This window comes from Agelaius phoeniceus, chromosome 17 (assembly GCF_051311805.1).
Source record: "Agelaius phoeniceus isolate bAgePho1 chromosome 17, bAgePho1.hap1, whole genome shotgun sequence".
Lineage (NCBI taxonomy): Eukaryota > Metazoa > Chordata > Aves > Passeriformes > Icteridae > Agelaius > Agelaius phoeniceus.
In genome coordinates this window covers 1,530,783-1,543,184 of record NC_135281.1, presented here as the reverse complement: position 1 = coordinate 1,543,184, position 12,402 = coordinate 1,530,783, and the positions used below count along the sequence as shown (strand labels likewise).

The 12,402-nt window shown below is 60.1% G+C and overlaps 1 protein-coding gene across 16 annotated transcripts in view; it reads left to right on the top strand.

The window, feature by feature from the left end:
* The window catches only part of EPB41L1 (erythrocyte membrane protein band 4.1 like 1), a 66,110-nt gene that overhangs the window by 43,660 nt on the left and 10,048 nt on the right, over nucleotides 1-12,402 (top strand). For 7 of the 16 annotated variants that reach the window (XM_077187437.1, XM_077187433.1, XM_077187436.1 and 4 more), the window contains 6 exons: nucleotides 245-393; nucleotides 895-930; nucleotides 2,654-2,845; nucleotides 4,053-4,151; nucleotides 8,402-10,948; nucleotides 11,477-11,584. In XM_077187437.1, coding sequence (XP_077043552.1) covers nucleotides 245-393; nucleotides 895-930; nucleotides 2,654-2,845; nucleotides 4,053-4,151; nucleotides 8,402-10,948; nucleotides 11,477-11,584 — 3,131 coding nt within the window. The remainder of the gene's footprint in view (nucleotides 1-244; nucleotides 394-894; nucleotides 931-2,653; nucleotides 2,846-4,052; nucleotides 4,152-8,401; nucleotides 10,949-11,476; nucleotides 11,585-12,402) is intronic. The other 9 variants (XM_077187441.1, XM_077187440.1, XM_054644467.2 and 6 more) reach the window with 7 other exon arrangements.

Genomic DNA, 12,402 nt, shown 5'->3' with positions numbered 1-12,402 from the left:
AGCTGGCAGGGGCAGGAGCAGGGTGGCAGGGCTGGGGCAGGAGCAGGGCTAGGGCAGGAGCAGGGTGGCAGGGCTGGGGTAGGAGCAGGGCAGCAGGGCTGGGGCAGGAGCAGGGTGGCAGGGCTGGGGCAGGAGCAGGGTGGCAGGGCTGCAGTGACCCAGCTGGCAGAGCTGGCAGGGGCAGGGGGCTGGGGCAGGAGCAGGGCGGCAGGGCTGGGGTGACCCGTCTGTCCCCCGTGGGCAGAGTTCTCGCGCCCAGCCTCTGTCAGTGAGAACCACGACGCCGGGCCTGAGGGGGAGAAGCAGGATGAGGACGGTGAGTTTGGCAGCAGGAGACGCTCTGAGACGGAGGATGAGGAGGTGACCACCCCGACGAAGATCAAGGAGCTGAAGGTACAGCCGAGGTGGGCAGAAGAGGGTGGGGGTGGAGGGGTAGGCAGGCAGGGACTGGGCACAGGCAGCAGGGCTGGGCTGCAGGCAGGAAGGGTCACCTCAGGGCAGGGTCCCTGCAGCCCTGTGGGTGTCAGCTGTGCCCCAGGCTGGTGGGGCCCTGGGGATGTGGCTCTTGGCCCCACCAGTGGAAGCGGAGCTGTCACAGGGGTTCAGATTAACTTGGATTCCCCAGAGCCTTCCAGGTGGTCTCAAGGCTCATGTCCAGGCAGGGCTGGACCTGGGAGCAGCCCAGTTCTGGGACAGGGATGGGGACAGGCTGAGCACCTGCCTGGGCACAGCCCACCCCGTCCTGGCCTGGTCCCTGGGCTGTCCCAGCCATTTCAGCCCCATGCTGGGAGGGAAGGGGGGGTCCCTACCAGCCTATCAACTTAACTGTGGTGTTTGTGAGAAGTGCCCTCAACTGACCCTGCTGGTTACTTTTAACCCTCTCTTTGCTGCCAGCCGGAGCACGAAACAACCCCCAGGCACAAGCAGGAGGTATTCTCTCTCTGGAGTATCTTAGTCCTCATTGGTGCATCATATTGTCCATCCTTCCCAAAACAAGTCCGTCTGTCACCCTATTTACTGGAATACAAGATGCACCGGGCCGGGGGTTGGGTGCTGGAGGAGCCCGAGGAACAGACAGCTGGGCATCAGCTGTGGCATCTTCTATCCCACTAAGTAAGGTGGTCCTGATCGTGCCTGTGAGCAAGAGCCCTCCCAAGGGCAGGAGAGGCCCTGGCCCATTGGGATGACTTGGCTTCTGCTCGTGTTCCTGACCCTGCCATGTCCTCACCTTGTGTCTCCTCTCCTGTGGAGCTGGTCCCATCCTCCTGCTGGCACCCGACCCATGCTCTGCTCCTGCCTGACCCAAACTGCCTCATCCCCCCTGCCCAGCTCTCCTGCAGCCCCCGGAGAGCTGGGCTGGGGCTCCCCAAGCACTGTGGCTGCCATCCCACCCCACAGGGGCCAAGAGGCTCTGAGCTGCCTGGGGGGGCCAGCACTCACACCAGCCCTGTGCCTGCCCACCCTGAGGGAGGCTGAGCAGAGAGAGAGGCTGAACCCTCCCTGCACAAATTGTGCCTGTGATGGCCCCATCAGGAACGATTCATCCTGGCCTCAAATCCAGGGGGGCTCCCCGGGGGTTCCCCTCTGTAAGCAGAGATCCCAGCTGGAGCTGCCAATGGGAGCAAGCACTGCCAGGGGATGGGGCTGGCCACGCCGGCGGCACGCCCACGCTCCCCGTGCAGCCCCAGCGGGGGTGGGCACCGGCCCCGACCCCGCCCGCCTCATCGCTTGCCCACTGCATGTGCATGTGCTGCGCCCAGCCCAGAGGTGGGCACACCTGAGCCCCCCTCAGCTCGGGCATGCGGGGCCAGGGCGGGACTTTTCCTGAGCTCTGCTGAGCCCTCTGGTCTGGAAAATTCAGTGGGGCTTTTCCTGGGACTCTCACGGGTCTCTGCTCTGTTGCCGAGGAGGTGCTGGGGAGGTGTTTGGGGCCCTCCTTTTGAAGCTCAGGAGAGCTTTGGGTTTGGGTTGGAGGCAGAAGCCGGGTTCCTCCTGGTTTGCCCACCTCTGCGGCAGGACGAGGGGGCACCCCGGCGCCATGCCCTCCCCGAGCCACGCTCTGACACTGACCCCTCTCCCTGAGCACTCTGAGCTGTCCTCTCTCCACAGCAGATCAGAGCCACCCCACCCTGGGCTGATGCACAGGGATCCAGTCTTGGATCCATGCTGGACATCCCTGCCCAGCCCTGGACCTCCAGCCCTTTGTCAGAGCCTGCTCTGGGGGAGCTCTGCTGGAAATGCCTTTCTGAGACAGAGCCTGGGCTCCCTTTGTGCCTGGCACCAGCCAACAGCAGAGGCTGCTGGTGTTTCCAGCAGGGCCCCATTCCTTGCTGGTCCCAAGGGAGAGCCAGCTCTCCCCTCCAGGAAGCTTTAGCATGTCCCCAGACAGGAGGACACAGAGCCCTGGAGATGCCACCAGGCCATGCTGTGCCCTTCACCTGCTACCCACATTCTGCTGCGACCTGCAGTGAAAGAGCTGCTCCCTGTCCTACAGTGAGACCTGCAGACCATGGTGCTCCATTCTGCTCCTCATTTGGTTCCTGAGCCCCTCAATTCCAGCCCAGTGTGACACCAACCCTCCTGATGCCCCTGCTCATCCCTTTGGACTGGGCTGCTGCTTTAACCATTGCTCTCTTCCTCTCTCCTTCCCAAGTTTTTAGACAAGCCAGAGGACGTTTTGCTGAAGCACCAGGCCAGCATCAATGAGCTGAAGCGGACCCTGAAGGAGCCCAACAGCAAACTGGTTCACAGGGACCGGGACAGGAGGCTGCCTTCCTCACCAGCCTCTTCCTCACCCAAGCACGAGGATGAAACACCAAAGGGAACCCCTGAAAAGGCCACTGAGGTTTGTTCTGCTGCTTCTCTTCCAGAGAGGATCAGGATCCGTTGGGGAGGAGTCCTTCAGCTCCTGTGCCACCCTGAGGGAGCTTAGTGGGAGTGACGTGCTGGGGACAGGGGTGTTGTTTCTATGTTTTTGGACCATTTTTACTGCTGGTGGGGGCTTCTCCCTGGGCACTGCAGGAGACTGAGCAGCCCTTGTCTGGAGGGGTTTTGGGGCTACCAGAGAGATGGGCTGTGGCTCTGGTAGCCCATGGGGTGGGGTTTTGCTCGCTCTTTTCAGGAGCAGCCTGTGGGGCAGGGCCAGTGCAGCTCCTGCCCGGGGGTGTCCCAGGCAGAGCAGGACCAGGCTCCTGTGCAGGGGTGCCCCGTGGTGCTCTCAGCAGTGGAACCTGGGTAGTGGGAGGAGGTGGAAGATGAGTGGTGCCACGCTGGCATCCCACAGCCACATCCTCCCTTCTGGGCATTCTGCACACTGGCTTTGCACTGGGACCACGGGGGCAACAGGAGAGCGCCAGAGTGGGGTGCCAGGACAGAGCCCCCCGTGCTGGAGGGGTGTGGATGTGGCACAGCTGGGCTCTGTGGCCTGGGTCCCTGCTGGGCTCAGTGCAGGCAGCATGTGACAGGAGTGTCCCCCTGCCAGCCTGGATGCCCTGTCCCTGCCAGGGACCTTCCCTGCCTGCTGTCCCTCGGTGGGGCTCTGAGCCACTGCTGTGCCCACAGCAGGGGAGTGCCTGCAGTGGCTCCAGGAGGGTGGGTGGTGCCACACCTGGGGCTGCTCTGCCCTGGCTGCCCCCTGTCATGGAGAGGGCACGGGCTCTGTGGGGAGTTTGGGGTGTGCCTGTGGTCCCAGTGGGCCCCAGCACTGCCTGGAGATGGGGGCTGCAGGGGGGGCTGTGGCCCCTCACAAAGCACTCAGCTGGGAAAAGGAAGGGGGGGCTTTCCCCCACATTGCTTTTACCATGGAATATGTGCAGAGATGTGAATGGAGCATCTAGAGCTGGCACAGCTGTGACCTCTGTCCATCTATCTATCCATCCTTCCATCCATTCATTCATCTGCTCACCCACCTGCCCACCCTTTGTTCCTTCATTCCTTCTCAAATTCTCCCTTTCTCTCTCTCTCTTTCTCTCTCTCTCTCTTTGTCTCTGTCTCTCTGTCTCTGTCTCCCTCTCTCTCTCCCCGTGGGTGCTGGGGTTTCCGTGCTGGCACAGACGATGGAAGAGGACACCTTAGAGGATTTTGCATCTGGGCATGGAGCTTCCCTAAGCATGGAGTCTTTCACACAGAAAAGCCTTGTCTCCTCTCCTGAGGTTGTCACCATCCCCTTTCTCCCCCACCTCTCACTCCCACCATGGGGGTCCCCAGCCTGCTGAGGGGTTTTGTGCCCTCTGAGCAGAGCTGCCCATGGGTGGGTGCCCTTTCTGGTGATAGGCAGGACCCCTCCCAGGACAGTGCTGTTGGTGAGACCTCTCCCCTGGCTCTTCCTGCAGGACTCTGTGTTCCTGGAGAGAGTTCCCAGTGCTGGTGTGGGGCCGTGCTGGAGCCCAGTGCCAAGGCAGGGGTGACCCGATGGCCTGGACACCTGGGTGGCTGCTCCAGCAGCCTCAGGCTGTCCTGGCTGCAGCTGGAGTTCCCTAGGCCCAGGCACCCTGACAAAGGGCATCCTTGGAGCCATGCCTGTGCACATCATGCTCCATCAGTGTGAGGGGTGTGAGCTCCCAGCACCCCCTGTGTGTGGGTTTAGCTCAAGGGAGGGGAGGGACAGCCAGGAGTGGTGCCTTCACTGAGCAAAAGCAGGCTGGGGTTTGAGCCTTGGTTCTGGCATGGTTGGCCCCAGGGACATGCGGTGCTGGGACACTTGTCCTGCCTGAGCACCCCAGGGAGAGGCAGAGGGGTGGGGGACAGGCTGGGCACACTCTTGCTCCATGTGGATGGCCCTTAGACCATGCAGAAGTCACTAGCATGGGCAGGAGCCTGGACCTGGGCTGGCTGAAGCAATCCCCAGGAGGCAGGATGGGGGTCAGGGAGGGCTTGGGCACAGCGTGGGCTTCAGCAAGGATATGGCACCTTCAACAGAGCAGCAGCATCTCCTGGTCCATGTTGGCACCTTCCCCATTCCAGTATTTGGGAGCTGGAGGACAGAAACAGCAGGTGTGAGGTTCACGCACATCTCCTGAGTCAGTCTTGCCCTCGGTGTGCCCAGCCTGAGCTGGGGTGCAGGTGCTGAGGTGCCTCACCAGTGGTTTCTCTCCAGGCATCTGTGACTGAGACTCAACCCTGATATGTCCCCATGTATCCTCAGAGGCCAGAGCCTGGGGTCTCCCTGAGAGTGTCATGGCCCCAAGGGGGTGCTGGCACAAGGACAGCACATCTGCAGAGCCTGGAGCTCTCATCACTGCCAGAAGGTCCCCTGGTGTCCATGGGCTGCAGGCCCACTGGGGTGGGTGGTCTGTCACTTCCAGCCCTCTGCTGGAGGACAGGAACGCTGGACTGGGCAGTGCCAGGGGCCTCTCCAGCCCCCTGTTCTGTCCCAACATCTGGGGTTGTTCTGTCCCAACATCTGATTCCCCCATTATCCTTGCCTGAGGCTGTGCTTTCCTCTCAGGTGAGCTGGGTCTCCCTCAGAGCAGAGAAGGGCAGCAGGGGCACTGAAGGATGCCCAGGGGAGAAGCCCCCCACGTGCCTAGGGCTCTTCAAGGCTGTGGCAGAGGCTGTCTCTGCTCCCTGCTCTCCTCTTCCCTCTCTGTCTCTTGTACTGCCTAGGCCACAGTGGGAATGGCCTTCCCAGTTGCTCCTGTCCCTAGAGCAGGTGCATGGGGAGGGAGGGAGGGCAGGAAGTGTGAAAGTCACTTATCCCTTGGGAGGTCAGGGCTGCTCTCTGGACAGAGCCTCCCCAGCATCATCCCATCGGAGGCAGCTTTGCTGTGGCTCCATCCTCCAGCCCACTGACCTCCAAAGCTCATGAGCTCCTGCTTCCCTGGGAGATGTGCCCCAGGATTCAGAGATTTGCTCCAAGCATCCCCCAGAGCCCTCAGGCTCTGGACTCAAAAGGGCTGCCCTGAGCTGTGAGCTGTGGCCAGAGCCCTCCAGAGCAGAGTTCACATCACACCAAGGAGGAGCTGGATGTCCCTTCAGCTGGGCTGTGCTCATCTCAAGAGTCTGAGGAGAAGGAAGAAGCTGGTTTGGGAATAAATCTGAAACTTTGGGGTTTTCCTGACTGGTGAAGAGGTCCTGTCATGGATGAAGATGTTCCAGGGGTCAGACTTTTTGATCTACATTTATCTTGGACCTTAACTCAGAAGAGGAGCCTGAAGAAAATCATCCCCTTTGCCCAGGGAAGATCTCCTCTGAAGAACTCTGGTTTGCAGCCAGAGAAGAGGGATGAGAGGGCTTTGCTGAGGAGATTTGTACATGTTCCCACAAGCTGTCCATCCTTGTCCTGGCTGAGAATGGTTTCAGCAGTGGGACAGCAGGGCAGGAGCAGGAGAGAAGCTGCTGCACCCTCAGGAAAGTGAGCAGTGTCCTGGCTGAGCGTGGCTGCTGGACAGGAGGGAGGGCAGAGGGACTGAGGGCTGCCCAGGGAGCCTCCTGGCAGGGGGATGGTGCTGCCACGGGTCACACCCACCTGGGAACAGCCCCAGGGCAGGCACTGGTGGGCTCTGTTCCCATGGACTGGGAAGGAACAAAAGCTGCACTGGAGGCAGGAGTGGAGGAAGGGAGCTGGAGAGCAGCTGGTCCAGGGTCAGGGGCTGTGGGAGAGGCTCCTGCTGGAGAGGGCTGGGGGTCAGGTCTCCTGCAGCCCCTGCTGCTCACTGGGGCTGCCTGGCCAGGGCAGAGTCCTTGCCAAGGATCCCTCTGGCACCAGAGGAGGAGGGTGCCCTTGATCCCATCCCTGTGGAGGTCCTGGCACTGTGAGGAGCTGGTACTTTCCTGCCCTTCTGGGAGCAGAGGGAATCTTGGCAGAGCCTGGGGCAGGGGCAGGTGGGGGGCTGCAGTGAGGGCAGGGGCAGGGCCTGTATCACTGTTGCTGAGGGAGCTCTGCTTCCTTTGACACCTGGCAGAGAAAGCAGCAGCTGGGAATGGCATTCTTCTGCTGGGGGCTTTCACTGACTGCTCATTTCCTTGTGGGAGCTCTTCCACTAGTAACTGGTTTTCCTCCTTTCTTTCTCTCTAATATTATCTTCCCTTCCCTCTCTCTGGCTCTGCTCCCCCCTGCCCCCCGTTTCCCCTTCTCCAGTATCAGTCACTAGGTTTGCATTTTGGGTGCAACTGCTCCAGACATTCCCCCAGTGCCCTGCATGGGGTGAGGTTCACGTTTCCAACTGTTCCTGGCTGGAGGGGGCACGGACAGGCAGCCCCTCCCTGGGCCTGGAGTACCTCCTGGTGCCCTCGAGGGCCATCCCTGCCCCTGCTGCAGGCTGTGCCCAGGCAGGCTGTGCCATGGGCAGTGCCAGCCCCACGGGGAGCCCCAGCACTGCCCTCCCTCATGTGCTGCCAGGGGTGGCTGAGCTGTCCCGTGGTGCAGATGTTCTCCTGAAACTCTCTTCCCATGAGTTATTTCCTACATGCTGTTCCAAAAGTGGCTGGATTTTAGCAATGCTTTGTTCTTGGCCCTCATGAGGCCTTCAGCTGACGTGCAGGATGAGCACATGGACGTACAAGGTGTCCCTGGCAGCAGTGACCTGGTGTCCCCTGCCAGCAGCACGGTGACATTCCTGCTGTGGCCGTGCTGCAGGATGCTCCATGGCCTTTGCTTGGTCCTGCTGCTGAGCCCGTGGTCTTTTACACTTCCCAGGGAGCCTTTCACAGGTGACACTTGCTGAACACTTGTTTTCAGCATGGCTGGATTCTGAGGAGATGTCCCTGGTGAGCTGGAAAGTAGGGATGTCCTTTTTGGGAATCTGAGCTGCAGCATCTGCTAGGAAAGGGACAGGGCCTTGCTGCTGGCTTGCAATGGTTTCTTTCCCTGCTTGTGCTCTTGGCAGTCTGACAAATTCTTAGGGCACATGGATGACGCTGAGAGTGAAGCTACCCTGAACCCAGGGCCTTGTTTCCAATGAAATCTCACCCCTGGGAGTTGCCAGAGTCAGCTGAAAACAAGGGAGCAGCCAGCTGTGTTCCTCTGTTTCCAGAGAGACCCTGGTGATGTTCTCATGTCTGCTGGGAGCTCCACTCCCACTCTGTGCCACCAGCAGAGCCCCAGGTATTGCAGGTGTGTCAGGGAGCCACCACCCAGAGCAGAGTACTGTCCCCAGAGAGGACACTGGCTTGGTCCCCAGTGTGGCATCAGCCCCTAATTTCCAGCCCCTCTCCCCATCAGTGGGTGGCTGGGCTCTGTACAGAGCCTCAACTCTGGCCTTGATAAGAACAATAGTAATAATAATAATAACAATAATAATAATAATAATAATAATAATAATAATAATAATGGCAGTGATGATGATGATGATGATGATGTAGCCAGCCCCGTGCCAGGCTGACCAGCTGTGCCAGTCGTGCCAGCAGCACTCGGGGCCGGGTTCTGATGCGTTTAACTCTTCTTGCTCCAATTGCAATGCAGGGCTCGGAGCACTGGGTATTTATAGAGAGAGAAGCCCCTAGGCTGGAAGCTGTAGCTCTGAGGAAAACTCTGAGAGCCAAGACGGAAGAAGCACGTGCAGGGACCTCGGAGGGGAGCACGAGGGGGAGCCTGACCAAAGTGGTGGTGACGGTAGGGAAAGCCAAGGACGTGGCAGGCCAGGAAGAGCCGGCAGCTGCAGCCTTGGAGACGAGGAAGAGAGCCAAAATGATTGCTAGTCCCGAGGATTTTGAGTCTGTGTGGGAGGATGAGCTCTATGAGAAGGAAAGCAGGGGTGAGTCCAGCCCAGGGGAGGCACATCCACCCGCCGAGAGTGCAGAGGGGGAGCCCCAAGAGCCGGGCAAAGGCGCAGCCACCAGGGAGCCAGGGCTGCCCAAGCCCTGTCAGCAGCCTGAAGAGAGGCAAAGAACCAAGATTTTGGAGCCAGAGCTTCCCCAGGGAGAAGGTGAGGTGCTCTCCAAGGACCGTGCAGCCTTCAGGAAGCAGGAGGCCAGAGTGGCAGCCACGGCCCCAGAGCTCCTGAAAATTAAAGTGAAGGCTGGTGACGACAGTTCAGAGACTTCTGCAACCCAGAGGATCATCTACTTAGGAGATCCAGAGGGGGAGGAGAAGGACAGTAAAGCACACCTGGTCTTGGACACTGGTGGATGGCTTGGCTCAGAGGAGAGACCAGAAGCCCCAGTAAATACATCTGGGGAGGGATCCCAGCATGTTGCACCTGTGGCAGAAGGGCTCCAAGCCCTCTCCTCAGCAAGTCACCAGCACAGGACAGTGTCTGAAAAACCCACTGGAGCACCAGAGCCACCTGGGATGAGCTGTGCTGGGACCAGCCTGGAGGGACATCCCCTCTCAGGGTGGGAAGAGCCAGAGAAGGCACCTGGTGCTGGGGTGCCTGGAGGAGCACCCATGGGAAGTGAAGCCCTGCTGTGTTCCCAGGAGGTGGGACCAGAGGAGATGGAGCTGCAGAGCTCGGTGGGAGGCTTGAAGCCATGTGGCCTGGCAGGGGATGGCCCCAGGGCTGAGGAGCACAGAGGGAGCCCAGAACAGTCCCCAGACATCTGCCCAGCACTGGAGGGGCTCTCAGGAAGGGTTGGAGCAGACAGTGACAGGGAGGAAAGTACCAGAGTGGTTCTTCAGATGGAAGAGATAGAGCCCAAGTCACCTCCATCATCAGCTGGGTCTTGGCAGGGCCACACTCACACCACGGGGCTGGAGGGGGACAAACCCAGTGCTCCTGTCCCTCCACCCCTTCCCCAGAAACCCAGCCCAGTCCCTGTGGAGCCATCTCCAGGTACAGAGCCTCAGGGCACAGACCTGTCCCTGGGCACCAGCCCTGCCAGAGAGGTGGCCATGCCCGAGCATGGGAGCCCCTCCATGGACATGGCACCACCCATGGGCACTAATCCTGAAGCTGAAGAGCAATCCCAAAATGTGGGATTTGCCTCATGGAAACCCCATGAGGTGAAAAGTCCTGTTCCAGGAGAACCACCCCAAAACAAAGACACTGCAGCAGAGTCGATCCAGGTTAGAGACCTGGCCACCAGGGAGGTGGCCCAGGACATGGACACAGCACAGAGCAACATGCCTGCCACTGAAGAGCCAGTGCAGGAAGAGAAGCCCATGATCAAAGAGCTCTTCCAGGGCTCAGGGTCAGGGAAGCTGACCAGAGATGAAGGCTCTGGGATGGAAGAACTGTCCCATGGCAAAAGCCTTGGCATGGCTGAGCTGCCCCCCAAGGGAGAAGAAGCAGAACACCAGACTGAGACAATCCTGAGGGTCTCGCCCCTCCACACTGCAGATCCCAAAGCACAAGAGCCACAGCAGGACTCGGAGTTCAGTGTTGGACAAGATCTGCAGGGTGGGAGCTGGACAGTCCCAGAAAGCACCAGGGACAGTGACCTGGCGCCGGGACAGCCACCACAGGATGACTCTCCTCCCAGAGCAGCTGCTGATGTCCCACCCTTCCAGTCCCCTGCAGCAGGATTGTGCCAAGGAAGCGAGGCATCCCAGCTCTCTGCCCTGGTGAGTGAAGGCAGGACAGGGCAATCAGGTGGTGAGACACATCCAGCAGAGCCTGGGGTGTCGGTGTGCATGGCTGGGCTGGCAGGAGCTGTGGCCCAGGAGCACGGGGATGCTGCCCTGGCCCCAGGAAGCAAGGAGGACAGCAAGAGCTACAGGGAAACTTCCGTGGCCTCCAAGATCAAGATGTTTGAGCAAGGCGAAGCGGAGCAAAGGGCGGCTCAGGAGGGACAGGAGCGTGTGCCTGAAGCTGAGACATTGGTGACAGCCATGGGGAAGGCAGATCTGGCACAGGATCTGCCTTTGAGCACCGGCCTCGCCTCACCCTCTGCAGTGGGACCTGTGTCCAGCGTGGGCTCCTTGGCCCTCGGGCAAGGGGCCGGTTCAGGAGGCACCTCCCAGCCTCAGTCCCTGAAGGAAGGAGTCTCTGCTGAGCCCGAGCACGAAGAAGACAGTGCCGACCTGGCCTCGCCCGACTCCGGCTGTGAGCTCACCCTGGCCGAGGCCGTGGTAACTGCACCGAGCCGTCCGGACGGGCCATTCGTGCGCATGTTCTGTGGCTCTGCCCGTGTCCAGTGGCTCCTCACACATCCATTGACTGGCAGCAGGCGCTTTGCATCCCTGTCCTCTCTGTCTGTGTGTGTGGTCAGGCTTCACTGGCTGCATGCGCAGCCGCTGCCCAGTCGGTTCATCAGCTTTTGTTTTGCGCCCCCCCAACATTTTGGCTCCCTGGAGAATGCTGAACCCAGGAGGGGCACCCGAGCTCCGTGGCCGGGAGCAGGAGAGGGCGCCGGGGGGTGGCTGGAGGAGCTGGGACTGTCACGGACACGCGGCCCCAGCAGCGGCGTGCCCACGCTTCCAGCTTCACCCCTGCATTTCCTACGTTGGTTGATTACCCCTTCTTGCTTAGCTGCCACCCTGCCCTGCCTTCAGCAAGCTGGTGGCCGGCTGAGGGAGCAGCTTTCCTGGCTCTCGTGAGCACTAGAGCAGCTCCCGCAGAGTTCATTTCCTTCCGACTAACCCTTTTCTCTAATCCAGAGCAAATCTCAGCAACCAAGTGGGGAAGAAAAGGATTTATGTGACCCATCAGTAAAATCCAGCCTGAAAGAAGAGAATGTAAAGGCTGCTGTTCCAGTGGTCTCGCAGGTCTCAGTGCTGTTTTGCTAAGTGCTTCTCCCGGCAGTGTGAGCGCTCGCCCCGCGGCCAGGGCTGTGCTGCCCCTCCGCTCCCCTTGCAGGGCTCTCTGTATGTATTGGTCAGACACATCCCCCACACGTGTCTGCAGGCGTGTTCCCCGGTGCTGCTGGACACCCTGTGTTTCGCCCATACCTCTCAACCTCCCACAGTGCCGGGGGAGGGATGTGCCGGCACGGCCCGGCCCGTGGGGGATGCCCCTGGCTGTAATGGCTGGAGCAGAGGCCAGGAGGTGGGGTTTCCTCTGGCATCGGTGAGCTTAGAGCTGTTCCTAAGGGACAACTGGGTGTAGATTTCCCATGGCTTCATGGCAAAGTGTGGCAATGGGACACGTCCCCTCCGATGGCAGAGTTGAGAGGTATGTCCGTGTCTGGAGAAGAGTGGATGGACGGAGGTCATCCCTTGGCTCTGGCCGTGCTGTCAATTACACTGACCAGGTCACCCTGAGACTCACCTGAGGCCTCGGGAGGGGCAGGTGATGTCAGTGGGGCAGACTCACCCCGGGGCAGCTGTTGGGCTGGACCTCCCCCCAGGGTGATGCTTCACAGGATTCTCAGTGGAATTGGCTCACTCCTCCTCAGTGGAATTGGCACCTTCCTTTGCTTCTCCCTCACCGTGCCTGGCTGATGGGCCCTTTCCTTTCAAACTCTTCTCTCTTTCTTTCCCTTGTTTGTTTTTTTTGAGCCACTGACATCCGATAGCCTTTCGTCTGAGCTCTTTCTGAATGTCTCCTGTCAGACCCATTGTTTTGCATCCATCTGCTTTCACCG